The following is a 20229-nucleotide window of genomic DNA, read 5'->3' as shown; positions in this document are numbered from 1 at the left end:
CACCATTTTAGTTTTTTCAAAGATCTATTTGAACTCAGTTCGTTGTGTTTGATAGTCTTTGCAACAACAAAAAAAAACGGGGGGGGGGGGGGGGTGGGGGAATCAAAACTTCGAAAAAGTTTACAGCATTCTGGCAAAGAATCTCAGATAGCATCCTATGCAAAACCAGAATTATATAATTTCCAAACAATGTAACTTAGACAACTATACTCCTGAAACATTTGGGTGACAATATACAAAATTGAAGTCTAGCTTACACTATATTGCCATAATGTAGGTCAATAATATGAAAGAAGACGTATCGACATATCTCAATATACTTTCCATTTTTCACTTCCTATATTCGTTGCCTTTATCGACAAGGCAACTTTTCTGGAAACCAAAACCACATTCTTCGAGTGAAAAAAGGGTTAGAAAGACGATATGTGAACATGGAGGAAGATCGAATATGATCTCTAGAAATCATTTGCCCGCCTTCTTAATTCATTCAATTCTTTCTCAATCTCTGAATCTTGAAATTGCAATGTTGAGCTTGAACTGGCAACTGTCGTTCTACCTGGTGGAAGCTCCCCTTTCTGCTAAGACAATAAAAGGAAAACTTAATACTGGAGATTTTGAAGGAAATAGCACATCAACAAGCAAGCAGATCGTGTTTTATACACAATTTTTGTATACCTTGCCCATCAAATAACAAGAAAGCAGATTATACATTGTGATGCAAGGTACAACCCCACAAATGTTCTCAAAATCTTTTTTGCTGGAGCAAATTATCTAATGTACATCATTTTACTGAGTTTTGGATTTTGTTGGTTCCTTGGATTTTATATAGGAACCATTTTGTTTATCTACTCTGTCCACTGAAATGCCTATTAAAAAGCAGCTATACTACCTGATGGAAAACAAGGCTCAAACAATCCTTCTTTTAACTCTGGTCCACATTCATGAGAATCTTCTTTTATTCTTGAACCCAACCTCCTATGCTTGGTATGGTTTAGCACAGGGGCGGAGCCAGAGTGCCGACTGCGGGTTCGGCTGAACCCAGTAATTTTGGTTCAAATTTTGTATTAGTCTTAAAACATTCATTGGAGATGTACAATTTATTAATATAGAACCTATTAACTTAAAAGGACTAAAATCCCGAACCTACAAGCTTGAAATCCTAGCTCCGCCTCTGGTTTAGCATACTTAACCAAGCATACCGCAATCTATATGGAAGATGTTAGCCTGTCCTCCAGGTGCCCATACTTCACAAATTCGTGCTTTTGACTAAGAAAGAAGACACGTCCAAAATATTCATTTCCATAGAAAGTACCTTTGAGCTGCCAGTCAATTCTCTTTTTAAGCTGGCAAGATCATCATCAACGGAAGAGGTCTCCAGCATTGCAAACTGTCAGTAGCAGAAAGATCGTTAGGATAATAAATTATATAATCCTCCAAAGGAGCGCTAACTTCTCCAACAAAGGCTTTGCATAATGAAAACTACAGCTTTGTGTTTGCAGCACAAGCATGTTACTCTTTTTTGGCATTTCGTGGTCACAAGAAATTAGTACCAAAAAAGAAGCATATTTTTCACCAAACAGCTGTGTTACACAAGAGGTGAAAACGCAAACTAAGGCTATTAACATTAGGATCACTTTTAAATATTACAATACCTTTCCTTCAAGCTCATCGCTGGTTAATTGGTTAAGAGCATCAGCTTGAGACTCCATCGTCAAAACTATAGAATATAAAGAAAAAGTTAGCCAATCATTTAATCACTCCATATATATCTTATAACATGACGAACAGAGGTGATTCCAGTTTCATCTAAATTATATCCAGGATAAACGATTCTTATTCCCCAATACGCAGTAGCAGATGATTTCAACATGGCACAATCACAGTTAAGTGCAAATATCACCCTGTTACCCAGCCAAACTTATACAACCACAATAAGTTGAGATCGTCCCATTCTAATTTGTATGCTTTCAGTACATGAAACTGAAAATGGTCAAATGAATATGACGAGCTATATAAATTGGCTAAGACAACCTCGTATGAATCTCTTTTAAAGACATCATAACATATAATATACATCTTGTCTGTCAAACATTAGATGCCAAGGAGAGAATGTATAAAGACACAAATCATTTGAATCAGTGACTCGACAGTTTTACTGAAGGTTATATTTTTCTGATCAAAAGTAAAATTTAGACGAAAGTGCTCCAGAACAGTTCAAACAACCATAACAAAGTTATTCCTTTAAAAAAAAAGGCTGCAGATTGCTGATTCTCCGCGGTTAACCTACCAATGTTAGCAACACATAGTTTAGAGGCTTTAAGGTACCCAAGATTCCAGTTGGTAGTATATACTAAAAAAGATCATGATTTGCAAAAGCCTGTATTCAGTGAATAACTTCTCAGACAAAACATATACTTAGAGACCCTTCATTTTGATTGACATACTAATAAAGTACTCGAGACGCTAAGGAGAAGAGTAAAGGTCATCTTTAAGAGGCTTATATGATCAACGCTCAGTCTCGTTGTTTTGTATTAGGGCAGGCAGAAAGTCAACCTCTAGAGCTATTATTATAGGACAAGAAATATATAAAGTAAAACCAAAGGAAGCTTCTGAAATTGGAAACAAAAGAAGAAAGGAGGGAAAGATAGGGCGGGAAAAGTGTGGTCAGAACCTTTTTCTTCCATTCTTTCAAAGGCTGAAAGGGCACTGCTTGTATTTACATTTCCCAGCATCTCGCTTACTTTGGTTGCGGTCCTAAATGACAAACCTCATAGTCATTTTCTTCAAAAGAAATAAATTATGGCAGTGTGACATTTTTATGAGCCATCCATATTTCTTATAAAATAATAATTTTATTGATAAGTTGGGAAAATACCCCATATACAAGAGGTATACCCAAAATGTGAGCATGGATGCTATAATTCAAGATAAACATGAAATAATGAAAAGGCAAGAACTGACTTTGCTGACTGAGCACGTGCTTTCAGAGTATCCTTTTTCGATTTTGCTTCCTGTATCTTGCTCTCCAAAAGCTGTCAGATGAGAGAGTACAACAGTCAAAGACAAAGCTCCAGTTCATTTTAACATATAGAGTTAGATCACCGATCAAAGAAAAACATAGAGTTAGACCAGATTAGTAAAATTTGTTGCTATATGAAACCTATAAACTATTTCCCAAACAATAAGGAGATTAACAACCAAACTTTTTTATTAACTGAAAAACATTTAAATATACACACAAAAGATGAGCAATTGACGCATCAATATCTAGCTTAGCATTTTGATGAAAAAGCAAAACTTTAGAATAACAAGCTCTCCAGATAAAAGAAAAGTTTAGGAACATACCCGTGTATTGCTGACCAGATTTTCAACCACACCCTTCTGCTGATCAAGTTGAGCCTTCAAGGCACTTGCATTATCCTGCACAATTTAAACTTGAGTTGATACAAACTCGTGACTTGATAGCTATGATGTTCATGTCACTTCATTATCCTCTCAAACAGACACCCCGTAAGCCAATCAAGAAAATGATGGCACGTGACATTCTTGGCACAAAGCTCTGCAAGTTCACTAGCCACCCCCCCCCCCCCCTGCCTCTATTTCCATTATTCAAATCTTCCTTTCTTTTTTCTTTTATTCTTGGAAACAGGAAACTTAATGCTAAAATATACTAGTTGTTTATTCGGTCATCCGCTTTGACATCTCAAGCTCAAAAGAGTATCTAATAAGATATAGAAAAGGAAATGACCACATAAGACTCCTGAATGTTTGGAGTTTAAACCAGCTTCCATGTTACATAACTAGATAAGAAAGTCATGGATGCCAATCATAATTAAATTATATAGTTGCTTACTTATAAAAAAGATCAAAATTGAGTTGTATCAATCTCCGCCCAAATTCCACTAGAAGTTAACCTATACATTAGACATAAAATCTATGATATCTCGTGTTTGTGTTGGTATTGCAATTATACAATGGAAAACCATGAAACGAACCAACATTACATCAATCAATAATCCTTGATTTCTGCTAACAGTGAAATCATAATCTCATTGTTGTTGAAACCATAACTCCGAGGATCAGGGGCGAAGCTATGTTGGCCCAAGGGTGGTCAACTGACAACCCTTCGCCGAAAAATTATACTACGTCTAAGGTAAAATATTACTTGTTATTGATTAAAAATATACTTTGAACACCCTTGCATAGCCCACTGGCAAAGGGTGTTCAAAATTTGAACACCCTTATTGAATTTCCTGGCTTCGTCACTGTCGAGGGTGAAAATATTCAAATAATAATGTCAAAGAGTAAACACACAAATGTGGTTATAGTTTTGAGGTTACTATTAAAGATATAATTTCATTGTTGCTGCACTTTTTTTTTTCCTGTCATAAATATGCTGACGGATCTTCCGTTATATGTGATGTTTAAAAGGGAAAAAACGGACACGCAGGATATTTCAGCACTAGAGTGGTCCGCCAAATCTAGCAAATAGATGTGCTATTACATCACAGAGACCAACCCTTTTGAGCAATTGTAGTCCCACGTGAGGCTAGTTAGCTTGAGTTGTCTATCCTAATTCTTGCCGCTTGATCCTATGGTAGAAAAACTTGCAACTTCTTGATGCACTTCTATTATATTTTCTAATTCCTTCAGTTTCAGTAAGAATTGTCTTTTGAAAATTTTAGGTAGGAATAAAATCATGATACACAGGCAGATTCAAGTAGTATTAACGTTATTTCTGCTTCTTTTTTTTTGATAATGGTAACAAATTTTATAAAAGAGTAAAATATTTACAAGAGATTGTGTGAGCCACATTCAGACCCCAAAAGATCAGAGACTGCGTAGCCTATTCTGTTCGATTACATTTCTTCTAGCAAATCTAGTAAAGAGTGTACATCCTCCCTATAGCTCTCTTTGCACCAAAAATGAAATAACAAAAAACAATTAAGCTTAATTTTCTGGTAAGAGCTAGGCCTATCTTCAAAAATCCGGGCATTCCTTTCCTTCCATATGACCCACCAGATGCAAACAAGAACTACTTTCCACCATTTCTTCTGTTTAAAATTTGCACCACCATTGTTCCAGCTACTTAGAAGAGATGTAGTGTTATTGGGCATTGTCCATGAGATTCCAGGCAAATTACAATAGAAATGCCAAAGTTGAATAGTGACTGGACAGTGTATAAAGAGATGGGATGCTGACTCCCCATCTTTGCCACAAAGACTACACTTAGCTTGTAGTTGGATTCCTCTCCTAATAAGATTACCCTGGGTTAGAACAGTTTCCCTTGCTACTAACCATGTGAAACATAAGACTTTTGTGGGCGCCCTGACCCTCCAAATTTGTTTCCATGGCCATCCTTGAGTAGGATTAGTAGTGTTGAAGAAATGATAAGCAGATTTCACTGAAAATGCTCCTGATTTGTGACCCTTCCACATTAAAACATCTTCCTCTTCTGTGAGACCTTGGAAGGCTTCTAAGGTTTCTCAGAATTCTGCTACACTTTGCAACTCCCAGTCATTTAAGTTTCTTCTGAAAACAATATTCCACCCATGTGTGAATTTTGCTTCTGCTACTGAAATTCTTGGGTTCGCAGCAATGTTATATAAGTCTGGAAACTGATCATTCAGAGGAGTGTGCCCAAACCATGTGTCACACCAGAAGAGAACTCTTCTTCCATTTCCAACCTTGATACTAGAATGATCAGCAATGAACCTCCATTGTCCCCTAATTGTTTTCCATACACAGACTCCATATGGGGATGATACTGGTTTGGTGCACCAAGGTTCTCCATGGCCATACTTCTCTTGTATCACCCTTCTCCGTTTCCTCCAAATTATACCTCCATAACCATTTTGCAAGGAGACTGTTGTTCTGAGCCTTTAAGTTTATAATACCTAAACCACCTGCCTGCTTAGAACACAAAAGAGTATCCCATTTGATTAAGTGGATAGCCTTTTTCTCACTATTTCCTTGCCAGATAAAATTTCTTCTTAGGGAATCAATCTTTTTCCTCACCTTACTTGGTATTGGGAATAAGGACATCACATAAGAAGGCAGTGCATCTAAGACACTATTCACAAGAGTCACCCTGCCTCCAAGTGACAAGTATTGACTATTCCATCTTGAAAGTCTTTTTTCACTCCTTTCAATCACCCCTTGCCAGATTTCTTGCGACTTGTTTTTGGAGCCCAAAGGAAGGCCTAGATATTTAGTAGGTAGGTTCTCTATTCCACATTTCAAAATATTAGCCAAAATTTGTATGTTTGGAACTTCATTTACCTGATATAGCTTACTCTTTCCCCAGTTAACATGTAAGCCTGCAACAACTTCAAAGGTTGTTAATATCAGTCTGAGATGAAGCATCTCTTCTGGTTGAGTTCCCATGAAAATGATAGAGTCGTCTGCATACAGGAGATGTGAAATCTCTAGGCTGCAATTTCGTCTGTTTGACACCTTGAAACCCTTGATCCAGCCATTTGACTTTGCAGTGTTGATCATCTGATTCAACCCTTCCATTGCCATCAGAAACAAAAAGGGGATAAAGGATCCCCTTGCCTTAGCCCTCTTTCTGAAGAGAAGAAACCTTGTGGTGAGCCATTAATCAAGATAGAGAATTTTACAGTGCTAAGACAGAAACGGATCCAGTTAATCCACTTAGTTCCAAAGCCCATATCAGACATTAATCTCAGGAGGAACTTCCAGTTGACATGGTCGTAGGCTTTCTCTATATCCAGCTTGCATAGAACACCTGGAATTTTGCTTTTGAGTCTAGAGTCAACCACCTCATTAGCAATAAGAGAAGCATCCATGATTTGTCTACCTTTTATGAAAGCCATTTGATGACCTTCAATGAGTTTGTTAATTACAGTCTTTAGCCTCTCAGTTAAGACTTTGGCTATAATCTTGTAAACACTTCCAATCAAGCTAATTGGCCTAAAATCTTTAAGTTCTCTAGCCTTATTCTTCTTTGGGATAATAGCCACATAGGATGCATTTAAGCTCTTTTCAAAGTATTCATTAGAGTGAAAATTCTTCAGGGTCAACATGACATCTTCCTTGACTGTTGGCCAGCATTTCTGGAAAAAACCCATGGTGAAGCCATCAGGTCCGGGTGCTTTGTTTGAAACACAGGACTTGAGGCATTCCACGACTTCCTGTTCTTCAAACTCTCTTTGCAACCATAAACGTTCCTCTTCTGTTAGTAAGGTCCCTCTATCAAGATTATAGTTTGGCCTCCATATTTCAGGTTCAGCGTACAACTTCTGATAGAAGTCTATGATTTCCTTCTTGATTTCTACAGAGTTTGTGGTCGTTTGCCCTTGTACCTCCAGCTTATCAATGTGATTATATCTCCTATGTGCATTAGCCATTTTGTGGAAGAACTTCGTATTCTTGTCCCCTTGTTTCAGCCATAAGGATCTGGACCTTTGCCTCCATGTTGTCTCTTCATGCTTAGCTAACTCCTGAATTTCTAGCATGAGGCCAGCCTTTTCCAGTAATTCTCCTTCAGTGAGCTTTCTGTTTTCTTGAATCTGATCAACTACTGAGATGTTACTGAGAATTGTCTTCTTCCTTTTCTCTAGACTGCCATGCTCCTCCTTATTCCACTCTTTTAGCTTCGTTTTGAGGAGTTTTAATTTGGTGGCTAGCACAAAATTTGGCCTACCTACAATCACAAAGGAATTCCACCAAGTTTGCACTTTTGACGGAAACTCTTCAACATCTAACCACCAATTTTCAAATTTAAAATACGATTTGTTGAGTTCCCATTCCCCACATTTCAAAGAGATTGGTGTATCATCAGATATTACCTTTGGGAGAAGGCTCTGTCTGATAAAACTAAATTCCCCATCCCACTCCATAGAGAAAAGAAATTTGTCTATCCTAGAAGCACATTCAGAGTTGTCGCCTTGGTTCCAGGTGAACTGGCCCCCAGAAGTGGAGGATCAATCAATTCCAGTTCTTTCACGGTTTCTGAAAAATCTGCCATTGCTCTACTGTATGAGTTTCTATTTTTCCTTTCATTTGCAAATCTAGTGGTGTTGAAGTCACCACATACCACCCGATTTCTATTACATAATCCTTTCATAGCACCCACCTCTAACCAAAGATCTTTTCAGTCAAAGCCCATAAGAAATTATCTAACACTGAGCTAAAGTTACAAGTGATAGAATATCTTCCCTTTTCAACTAGTTCCCCCTTCCATTCTCTCTTATCCCACATAATTAAGATGCCTCCCCTTGTCCCTTCAGCTTCTAGCTTTATATGATCAATCCACCTACTGCTACCCAGTTGTTTTGCAATACCATCATAGTCCCCCTCAATCTTCGTTTCTTGCAGACAGTAAATGTTTGCCCTCCACTCTTTGAAAGCTGACTTTATCAGCTTCCTTTTCTCCCCCACCCCTTACATTCCAGGAAATTATGTGTATCTTCATCAACTTTTAATGAGTAGTTGCCTCCCTCTGTTCCTTGGGATTCCATCTTTGTACTTTACTCCAACCTTCAGATTCTTCCTCTCATAAACTCCTTTTAATTTTGGTGAAATAACTGTGTTTTTATTTTTTGATCGCATCATTGCTTTCATTTCCTTTTTCCTACTGTCTATCTTCAAAAATAGAGCCATAACTTCCCATTCGCATCCTTCAAAGCTAACACCGTATGTTTTGCTCATCTTTCCAATGTTTCTTTTGATCCATGCAAGAACATCTAGATCACAGGCCTGTGGGTGCACCTCAATTGGTTCTGCTATATCGATCTGTTGGTTTTGGACCAATTGCATGTCTGATTCATCAGTAACGCCTTCGCCTTCAGAGAGACAGTCTACAAAGACTGTATGGGCGTCTTCATCCCCTGGGTCACCTTGTATGTAATTTACAAGAGGAAGATGAGAGTCTAGGTTCTTCCCAACTGATCCGTCATGTTCCTCTCCCACTGTGGATGGTGTTGTGTTGAGGGTCTGGTTTGCCGATTGTTTGAGAGAGAGAAGAGTTTGTTCCTGAGTCGAGATGCGATCCTCCATTTTCTGTTGATCTTCACGGATTGCTTCTGCCACCAGAGCTTTTATTTGTGCAAGAAAACTTTCGAGATTTCCTCCCGCAGCATTTAAGTTTAAAGGATCAGGGTTGTCTTGATTTGTGATAATTGGATTGGGGTTAAAATAGCCCTTTTCTCCTTCCTTGATTTGATTCTCCTTAGGCCCATCTTCAGCTAGCCCAACAAAATCCTTTACTCCCCCATGCCTCTCACGTGATTCACATACAGGATTGGGCCCATTTTCCACAATCTGACAAAGCTCCATCCCTTTTCCTTTTGTTCGTCCCGACCCAACATGTTTAAAAGCACCCTTAACACCATTGATTACCCCTAGAGAAACACTATCCGAACCACTACCCCTTATAACCGCTGGATTATAAGATTCGGCAGCCTCGATTGTTCCCCCACCGACTTTTGTCCCATCACTGTCCTTCTCCTCTACCCTCCTAATCTCCCCTACACCGTATAGACTAACCACCACCTCCGAATGCCGGAAGAACACCGGAGTTTCACTCCATACCGGGATTGTAAAATCAAGCCTTCGTATTCAATCTCAACCTTAGCAGGAATTAATTCCGGTGGTCCTTTAACCTTTAGCCGTGCCCATCTCAAGTGGTTTCTGAGATCAGTCTCCTCTTCTGTTTCCAGCCACCCCCCACATTTATCGCTGATTATTGTCATCACCTTCTTATTCCATAATTGTAGAGGAAGGCCCAAGACTCTAATCCAAGTCCAGTCAAATTTTTTTGCCGTTGGAAAGCACCCCTGCCGTTGGGCTCCACCACTCCAGCCTGAGTTTACTGTTCTGTCTTTGCCAATGACCCACCAGAACGTGTTCCGCCAATTTCCTTGAGGGGAATTCAAAGAGGAATTGAACTCCATTCATGTCATATACGTTGAAACCATGAGCAACCTTCCAGGTTTGAGCGGCCCATCTACGAACATCATTTCTTGTCGGAGGCTCAGCCTGACCAGCAAAACTACCCACCAAGCATCTTTGCAACATTTCAGATTCATCCGAAGATTTGCCACCAGTTATTTCTTAGATGAGATCTAAGGGATAAAAAGAAAGTCCTTCACACTCAGACTTTCATCAGTAATTATATAAGTCGCACAAGAATCTAACTCATCAAACCAAATCCCTCGGTCTACTCTTGCTCGATTCTTATATGAGATTGAGGGCAACTAGATATAAAAGTAGCAACAAAACTAAAAATTAAAGGAAAGGCCACAACACAAATTCCAATAACCTGAGATAAGATAACTTCCAACTCCATTAGAAATCCATATCAAACATTACATAATAAATGAACTTTTCCAATTTTCCAACAGAAAATGGCCTTACAGCATAAGCTTTTCTTCTTTTAAGAGCTTCACGAGCAAGGTCTTCATCCCCTTTTCCAAGAGCAAGTTGGGCTCTACGATACCTATGATTGAAGCAAAATTAAACCTTAGCTATTACAAACAGAACCTGTTAAGGTTCTCTAGCTCTTACCAATCTTCAGAAGCTTGTTGTGCAGCTTTATACTTGTTTTCCAACTGCTTTTGTGAAGCCAGTACCTTCAGAAAAAAGAAAAACATCAAGTATTTTCACTTCCTTAACTATGGAATCTCAATCGCAATACGCAACAGAGTTAAAAAAAAAAGACATAAAAAGGCACTCACTAAGAGCATACCTGTGCTGTAGCTTGTCGCATCTTTATCAAATCGTTATTCATTTCGAGCACAGTTTGTTCCAAGATCTTCTCCGGATCTTCAAAGGTGCTTATAAGTGCATTTGCATATGACTATACAACACAAAAGAAAAATAGTCTGAGTTGAGAACAAGTATAAGAGAGGAGATGTGACTAATGAATGACAAACATCATGGACCAAATAACCTTGACAACTCTAGCAAACCGATCAAATAGATTCATACGAGCTCCAAGGGCACCACCACCATGACTGTTACATCTGGATCTATTAGAATGAGTAAGTTGTAGCCCTGCAAGTTTTACAGCTCCAACTGCAAGTGAATAGAGTGTGTCAGCAAAACTAATGCTTGGGAAGGATAGGAGGGGGGGGGGGGGGGAGGAGAGAAAAATGCGACACGAAGGGGCATGTCAAGCAGAGTAACGAAAGAAGATAAAACTGAGGAGATACCAACTAGTATATTAAAAACACCTTCAGACCTAGTCTGACATAAGCAACAGCATATTATGCTTTTCTAACCAAAAAAGGGATACCTTGATCTATGACTTGAACATGTTGAAAATGAAAACTTGGACTTTGTTATATACCTAAGTAGTGTACGATAAAAAACTTATACATCTAATCCTTCCAATTTATGTATATTGGTAATATATATAATTTTAAATGTCCACCCTCTATATTCACAAAGCTTTGATAGTACTTGCTATGCCAACTTGCTGTTTTATTTATAAAGGGCACATAGCTTTGACATGGTTCAAATTGAGCCAACCCTTACATAGAATAAGTATAATATTTTTCATCAATCAGCTAAAAAGCTGGACAAAGCTTAAACGGCACAAGCAAGTAGGCGTCTGAAGTAAGACAAAATTTGAAGAAGGGAATTGACCAACACATTAATTACTCTTCAGCAATGATGAGATCATGTTAAAACAATCGCACATCAACTACAAATCAATTTTCTACTATTTTACACAAGAAACAGGGAGCTACATGTACATACGAATAATAGCCCAAGTTTCTTACACAGAAGCTCAGCCTCAGATTATGATAGCATAAGCAAAAACACGCATAGAAGGGACTATAGCACTAGCCGTTCTGGCATCCTCAAAGAATGCCAAAAGCGCAAAAACAATTAGGCAACTTATGAGATAGCACGTTGAAGGTGACAATGCTGACATCCGCAAGGAGTGACACAAGTATAAAGTCATCTATACTATATTAAGTGGTTGGGGAGTTCTCTCCAAACTACTAAGTCAAGGGTTCAAGGTTGGTAAACAATCTCAAAAAAAGTCATCTATAGGACTTGATGAGAATGCTTGACAATGATCTATACTATATTAAATTTACGAAGCCCTTTAGCAAAATGACGTTCGTCTTTTTTACTCTTTAAAGATAGCTTTCACCTCAAACCTGTATACTTGATAATTTAACCATGCCCTACGTAGACCTCCAAATGCACCCGCCTTTAAGTCTGACGCGATTACGACTGAAAGTGCTAAAAAGGACAAGGTAGACCTAAAATCTCGAGAGAGAAATTTTGTCTCAAAAGACTTTTACTCCCAACTGAATAAATGCAAATGTATCTAAGAACAACACTACGGAAGCAAAAACAATCCATATATGCAATATCAACTAGCTAGGTTTAAATGTTAGTTGTTGTTGTTACACTTACACTCTAGGTCTATTTGGTCAGGATAGAGACTTTTATGTTCGTATAGGAATTGGTTACCTCTAGTTATAAAGAATCATTGACTTAGAAAGGCAAAATATTTGGTGTTGCAATGAACTGGACCAGAGCAAAGTGGAATGGAATATAAAGGAATATCTTGTTAAACATCGCTTGAGGCACGCTTAAGCCTGAAGCTCAAGTTGTGCACTTCACCTCACTTATATGGGTATATCAAAGGAACATAAGAGTTGGCAAGCTTAGCAGCAACCCAGAAGACATTTGGCTATGAGAAATTCATGGAATCGGTGTACACGGGGTTTTGAAGTGGAACATCATTTTCTTCCTTTTTTTATTACCTTTCAGCAAGTTCAACATATTTACATCACAAATCCGTTCTATACTATCTATTTGCGATGAATTAATTAACCTGAGTTTCCTTTCTACATACAAATCCAAACACCAGTACAATAACTTTAAAAAGCACCTAAAGGGCCTATGTCTATATCTACAGTTCTACATCTTCCTACTCCAAGATGAAAAATGCATCCACTCACATTCAAATACAAACTGTAACATTGATAAATTCCAGTGCACTATCCATTTTGGTGATGCATGAATACTCAACCGCAAAGCATTGTAAAGCAGGAAGAAGTATTTCATCAACCAGTTTCTAACAGTCTACAACTTATAAGAGAATTGGTTCACAAATTCTAATCAAATCAGACATAGTCACATAGAAGAAGTAAAGATACAAAATAAAACAAAAGGCTGCATCTTTACGTTACGTGAATTTATAAATGCCACAGTTTAACATTACTTACAAACTAAAAATTGGTAAAACTACAGTAACCAAAAGTATAAAAACTGAAAAGGGTCTGTACAATATTGAGAGAAGAACCAAGAATGCAACACCCACTAAACAATTGAACAGAAAGTTCTGATTTTTTTCAAGATATAATCCCACACTTTTATAATTTAAGCATCAATATAGCAAATTAAAGAAACCCCACTGAGCAATTGAACATAAAGTTTTGATTTTTATCAAGATTTAATCCCACACTTATGTAGTTTGAGAATCAATAGAGAAAAATAAGGAAACCCCACTGAGCAATTGAGCATAAAATTATGATTTTTGTCAAAATATGTTCCCACACTTAGATAATTTAAGCAACAATAGAGCAAATTAAAGAAAACCCAGTATAGCAAATTTCACAGATAGCAAGAAAGTTTACCTCCTTGACCAAAGAAAGAAGCTCTGAAAGGCAGTGATTTTACAACAATAATCCTATTATAAGAGGAAATAGAGGGTGCTGAAGCCATGCTTATCCCTGTTATAGGTGTTCTTACTGCCATTTCTTTTTAGAGCCAAAAGGGTACTACCTGCAACTCTTTTGTATGTACAAAAGCAAAAGAAAATCAATTACTTAGAGAGTGTATTTTCTCTATATATTTTCCTGAGAATTTGCACAGTTCTCTTAATTCTCTCTATTTTCCTGTTTGTGGCTGCTGATGAAAGGTGCGCAAACGCCCAGACTTCTCCTAAGTGTTTCTCCTGCGTTTGGATATTTTTCCTTTTCTATTTTTATTTTTTTTCCTTCTTTTTTAGTCTTTTTTATTTATTTTAACATAAACACAAAAACGACGTCGGAGTCGTATGTGAGACAGGTCGAGTTCTTCGCATGCACTAATCACTCATAGATCATAGTAAGTCACAACTCAAAATAATATGAGCTTTTCAATTTGCATCAAATATTAGTAACTTCAATCCGAGCTACGACTATTTATGGATTTTATGACGCATTGACGGTTCGAGTTTTAAAAATAGAGTTTTTTTTTTTATAAAAAGTACTCCCTCAGTTTCAATTTATGTGAACATATTTCCTTATTAGTACGTGTCAAAAAGAATTATTCCTTTCCATATTTAGAAATAATTTAACTCTATGTAATGATTTATAATCACATAAAATATATGTGCCACATTTTTGTGATGACCCAAAATGTCATCTTTAAATTTAATAAGTAATCTTGTGTTCTAAGACCTCGAAAAGTACCATTTTTCATTTCTCGACTTGCGTGCGCAGTCCGAAAAGTTTCCATGCGAAAAATGGATTAAAATATGAAATAGAGCTTTAAAACTCAAGTGAGTTGACTTTGGTCAACATTTTTAGTAAACGGACCCGGATCAGTGTTATGACAATTTCGGTAGCTCCGTATCGTGATTTGGGACTTGGGCGTATGCCCGTAATTTAATTTGGAGGTCCCTAACTCAAGTTATGACCATTTAACGGAACTAGCAATTTAAAGGCTAAAGATTCCAAGTTTGACCACGGGGTTGAACGGGTGTATGGTTATGACCAAGTTATGACCATTTAACGTAATTTTGTATGGTTTAACTCGTAGTGGAACGGGTGTTCGAATTTCGTGAGTTTTACGGAATTTGAGACGTGGGTCCCACTGTCGAATATTTTAATGAATTTCAGATTTTTATCCGAAAAATTTATAAATTCATATGGAATTAATTCCTATGATTAGTATTGAATATATCGAATTGTTTGTGAATAGATTTAAAACTTTCAGAGTCAAATTTAAAAGGAAAAGTTGTGGTTGAATAATTGATTGGAATTTGCAAAGCGAGGTAAGTGTCGTGGTTAACCTTGACTTGAGGGAATAAAACCCTTAAATTATTTGTTATGTGAATTGCATGTGAACGACGTATAGGCGAGGTGACGAGTGTCTATACGTCGTCAAATTAATTGTTTGCCTGCTTACTTGAAAAATCATAAATTATTTTATATCATAAATTAATTATTATAATAATTGTTTCTTTCTTATTCTTTGTTAAATATTAATTCTTGAATTCCTGCATTAATTGTTACATGCTATTTGAATTATGTGTTTTAATTGTTATTTGACATTTAGCATATTAAATATTAAACTGCTTATTTTCTCCCTGATTTCCATAATAATTTGCTATTTGTCATTGTTTGTTTCATGATTAAATCATAATTATTGTATGTTTGTTGTCTTATAATTTTATATCAATTGTTGCATTTATTGGGGAAATTTCTTCTATAAGAATTGATAAATGGATATATTGGAGGATCGGGTTGCACGCCGCAACAGACTTATTAAAAGTCCATATTGGAGGATCGGGTTGCACGCTACGACAAATTTATTAAAAAGTCTATATTGGAGGATCGGGTTGCATGCCGCAACAGACATATTAAAAGTCCATATTGGAGGATCGGGTTGCACGCCGCAACAGACTTATTAAAAAGTCCATATTGGAGGATCGGGTTGCACGCCGCAACAGACTTATTAAAAGTCAATATTGGGGGATCGGATTACACGCCGCAACAGACTTATTAAAAAGTCTATATATACTTGATTGAAATAAATATATGATAGACTCGATTAAAAATAAATATATTGGAGGAGCGGGTTGCACGCCGCAACAGAACTGAACGTGAATATATTGTGAGAGCGGGTTGCACGCTGCAACAGAATTGAATGTGAATATATTGTGAGAGCGAGTTGCACGCTGCAACAGAATTGATGGAAATGATAATTGGTTATGACTGCTGAGTTGACTTCAATTATTATGAATGAGTTACCTGAATTATTTCTATTATTGTTGTTGTTACTAATATTGCGTACATGTTAATGTAAGTGACCCGCCTTAGCCTCGTCACTACTTTGTCGAGGTTAGGCTCAGCACTTACCAGTACATGGGGTCGATTGTACTGATACTATACTCTGCACTTCTTGTGCATATTTCGGGGTTGGTCCTAGCAGCGTACCATAGACTTGCTCGGATTTCAGCTACTAGAGGAGACTTGAGGTATAACTGCATGGCGTCCGTAGTTCTGAAGTCCCCGTTTATTTTACTTTAGCTGTGTGTTTATTTCCAGACAGCTTTATTTTATTCAGACATTTATTTGTATATATTCTAGAAGTTCGTGCACTTGTGACACTAATTCTGGGATGGTATTTAGACACCGTTATATTTATGGATTATTCACTATGTTTCAAACTTTGCTTCTGCATTTATTTCTTTGATTATTAATAATTTAAAAATTGTTTAAAAATTGGTTAATATTATTCTAACGTTGGCTTGCCTAGCAAGTGAAATGTTAGGCGCTATCATGGTCCGAAGGTGGGAATTTCGGCTCGTGACAGTTGGTATCAGAGCACTATGTTACATAGCTCTCACGATTCACGAGCAAGCTTAATAGAGTCTGAAGGATCAGTACAGAGACGTCTGTACTTATCTCTCAAAGGCTATGAAGTTTAGGAACAATATCACTTTTTTCTTATTCTGTCGTACGATTTTATTCTATTATCGATGATTGAACCATTCTACTCTTATTCTCTCGCATATGGTGAGAACACGTAATACCTCTACAGAGTACAGATGGACAGGGACCAGAACCCTCGGTGGAAACTATGGCCAAGGGTAGAGGTCGAGGTCGAGGTCGTGCTAGAGGCCGAGGAAGAGGCCGAGGTAGAGCTCAGTCCAGAGCTCGAGCAGCTGCACCTGTTGAAGAACCCCAGGTAGACCTTCAGGAGGAGGTTCCAGTTCAGAATGTACCAGCTGGACCAATTCAGGCCCCGAAAGGATTCATAGCTACTCCAGTACTTCAGGACGCTCTAGTCCGTTTGGTAAGTCTTATGGAGGGCGTGACCCAGAATGGTACATTTTCGGTGGCACCAGTCGTCTCACAAGCTGGGGGAGGAGAACAAACTCCTACTACTCCCGCTCCGGAGCAGACGGCTCCCTAGAATCAGGCTCCAGCAACCCCGTCAGTTGGGGTAGTTCAGCAAATTATTGCGGCACAGATCAGTGATAGGCCCGCCATGTCTTTTGAGGCCTTATTGAGACTGAATAAGTTTACCAAGCTCTTTCCAGTTCACTTCAGTGGTACACCTTTTGAGAACCCACATGATTATCTTGAACCCTGCCACGAGGTGCTGCGGAACATGGGTATAGTTGAGACCAATGAGGTTGATTTTGATGTATTTTAGATGACGGGTTCCACCAAGAGGTGGTGGAGAGATTATACATTGACCAGACCAGTCGGATCGCCTGCACTTACCTGGGAGCAGTTCTCTTAGCTATTTCTGGATAAGTTCCTTCCTATCACACTGAGGGAGGAATTCCGCAAGCAATTTGAGCGTCTACAGCATGGCAGTATGACTGTTACTCAGTATGAGTTGCGTTTTTGTGGATTTGGCCCATCATGCTCTCCTTTTACTACCTACGGAGGGAGAGAGAGTGAGGAGGTTTATTGAGGGACTCACTCACCCTATCAGACTTCAGATGGCCAAGGAGACCGGAAGTGAGATTTCTTTTCAGGCGGCTGCTAATGTCGCAAAGAGGATCGAGATGGTTCTTGCACAGGAAAGAGGGCAAAGGTCTGATAAGAGGCCTCGTTAGTTTGGTGGTTTCAGTGGTGCCTCGTCTGGAGGCAGGGGTAATTTTGGTAGGGGTCATCCTCCCAGACAGTTTCATTCAGCACTTCATGCATCTCCCGGTGCTTCAGGGAGTCACAGTCCTATTATGCATTACTCTGGACATCCCGCATTCAATGCACATTCAGCTCCTATCAATGCACCACCACTCCAGAGTTACTACAACGGTTATCCGGCCCATTTGGGTTAGCTTTAGCTTCAACAGCCACGTCATCAGGATGTGTGCTATGAGTGTGGGAACATTGGTCACATCAGGAGGTATTGCCCTAGATTGGAGAGTAACAAATCTCGACAAGATTCTCGTGCCATCATACCGGCATCGGTTGTTTCACCGCCTGCTCAGCCAGCTAGAGGTAGGGGTTAGGCAGCTAGAGGTGGAGGTCAGGGCTATTAGAGGTGAAGGTCAGACCATTAGAGGTAGAGGCCAACCAGTCAGAGGCCGTCCCAGGGACGCAGTTCAGACTGGTGGGACCCAGCCCCGATTTTATGCTTTTCCAGCTAGGACTGAGGCCGAGTCATCTGATGCTGTAATCACAAGTATTATTCCAGTTTGCCATAGAGATGCTTCAGTTCTATTTGATCCAGGATCTACTTATTCCTATGTGTCCTCCTATTTTGCTTCATATTTGGGTGTGCCTTATGATTCTCTGAGTGCTTCTATATGTGTATCTACACCGGTGGGAGACTCTGTTGTAGTAGATCATGTCTATTGTTCATGTGTGGTTACTATTGGTAATCTTGAGACAAGTGTGGATCTTCTTCTTCTTGATATGGTAGATTTTGATGTCATCTTGGGTATGGATTGGTTGTCCCCTTATCATGCTATATTGGATTTTCATGCCAAGACAGTGACCCTAGCTATGCCGGGGTTACCTCGGTTAGAGTGGAAAGGAACTTCTGGTCATTTTGCTAGCAGGGTTATTTATTATATGAAAGCTCGACGTATAGTAGAGAAAGGGTGTCTATCCTATTTGGCTTATATTCGCGATCCCAGTGCGGATGTTCCTTCTATGGACTCAGTACCAGTTGTTCGTGACTTTCCAAAAGTATTTCCTGCAGATTTGCCGGGGATGCCACCCGACAGAGATATTGACTTCTGTATTGATTTGGCTCCGGGCACCCAGCCCATTTCTATTCCACCATACCGTATGGCCCCGCCAGAGTTGAAAGAATTGAAAGAGCAGTTACAAGACTTGCTTGATCAGGGATTCATTAGACCCAATGTCTCGCCCTGGGGTGCACCGGTAATATTTGTAAAGAAGAAATATGGCTCTATGCGGATGCGTATAAACTATCGGCAGTTGAACAAGACCATTATCAAAAACAAATATCTGTTACCAAGAATTGATGACTTATTTGATCAGTTTCAGGGTGCCAAGGTATTTTTGAAGATCGATTTGAGGTTTGGTTACCATCAGTTGAAGATTAGGGCATCTGATGTCCCTAAAACAGCTTTTTGGACTCGGTATGGGCATTATGAATTCCTAGTGATGTCACTTGGGTTAACAAATGCCCCAACAACATTTATGGATTTGATGAATCGGGTGTTCAAGCCTTATTTGGATTCTTTTGTAGTTATATTCATTGATGATATCTTGATTTACTCCAGCAGTCGAGAGGAACATGAGCAATATCTTCGAAGTGTGCTTCACACCTTGAAGAATAATCAGTTATATGCCAAGTTTTCAAAATGTGAGTTTTGGTTAGACTCAGTTGCCTTTTGGGGCATGTTGTATCGACAGAAGGCATAAAAGTGGATCCTAAGAAGATTGAGGCTGTTCAGAATTGGCCTAGACCTACTTCAATTACATAGATCCGGAGTTTCCTGAGTTTAGCAGGTTATTATCGTCGGTTCGTGGAAGGATTTTCATCTATAGCAAGCCCATTGACTAGATTGACCCAGAAAGGTGTCCCATTAAGATGGTCAGATAAGTGTGAGTTGAGCTTTCAGAAGCTCAAGACCGCTTTGACTACGACCCCAATGTTGGTATTACCCACAGGTTCAGGATCGTATAATGTATTTTGTGACGCATCTCACATTGGGCTTGGTGCAGTATTAATGCAAGATGGCAAGGTAATTGCATATGCGTTGCGAAAGTTGAAAGTTCACGAGAAGAATTATCATGTTCATGACTTAGAATTGGCAGCCATTGTTCATGCACTGAATATTTGGAGGCATTACCTCTACGGTGTCTCGTATGAGGTATTTACTGATCATCGTAGCCTTCAGTATCTGTTTCTGCGTTAACTTGCCGTTTTGAGTTGTGATAGCACACTTTGCACATGCCTACTCTATGGCGTGTTATTTATACCAGTCTAGGAGTATAAGAGTCTTATTTAAATTATCATATACATGTG

At 38.7% G+C, this 20229-nt stretch overlaps 1 protein-coding gene across 1 annotated transcript; it reads right to left on the bottom strand.

The window, feature by feature from the left end:
* Positions 1-133: 133 nt before the first annotated feature.
* LOC107793675 (membrane-associated protein VIPP1, chloroplastic) lies at positions 134-13984 on the bottom strand. Its single transcript, XM_075228477.1, has 11 exons — positions 13632-13984; positions 10919-11043; positions 10715-10825; positions 10534-10598; positions 10384-10465; positions 3346-3420; positions 2962-3032; positions 2672-2754; positions 1653-1717; positions 1313-1387; positions 134-575 (listed from the first exon to the last, which is right to left on the bottom strand). Exons 1-11 carry the CDS (start codon positions 13750-13752, stop codon positions 456-458), a joined length of 993 nt encoding a protein of 330 aa, XP_075084578.1. The 5' UTR covers positions 13753-13984; the 3' UTR covers positions 134-455.
* Between the last annotated feature and the right edge of the window lie 6245 nt (positions 13985-20229).

The sequence above is a fragment of the Nicotiana tabacum genome, chromosome 13 (assembly GCF_000715075.1).
Source record: "Nicotiana tabacum cultivar K326 chromosome 13, ASM71507v2, whole genome shotgun sequence".
Taxonomy (NCBI): Eukaryota; Viridiplantae; Streptophyta; class Magnoliopsida; order Solanales; family Solanaceae; genus Nicotiana; species Nicotiana tabacum.
This window is presented reverse-complemented; position numbering and strand designations above follow the sequence as displayed.

Coding starts and splice junctions, on each gene's coding strand:
- LOC107793675 (XM_075228477.1), bottom strand. CDS start 13,752: ATGGCAGTAAGAACACCTATAACAGGGATAAGCATGGCTTCAGCACCC. Junction 11,044..13,631: donor TTCTTTCTTTGGTCAAGGAG/GTAAACTTTCTT, acceptor ATTCACTTGCAG/TTGGAGCTGTAAAACTTGCA. Junction 576..1,312: donor AATTGACTGGCAGCTCAAAG/GTACTTTCTATG, acceptor TTGTCTTAGCAG/AAAGGGGAGCTTCCACCAGG.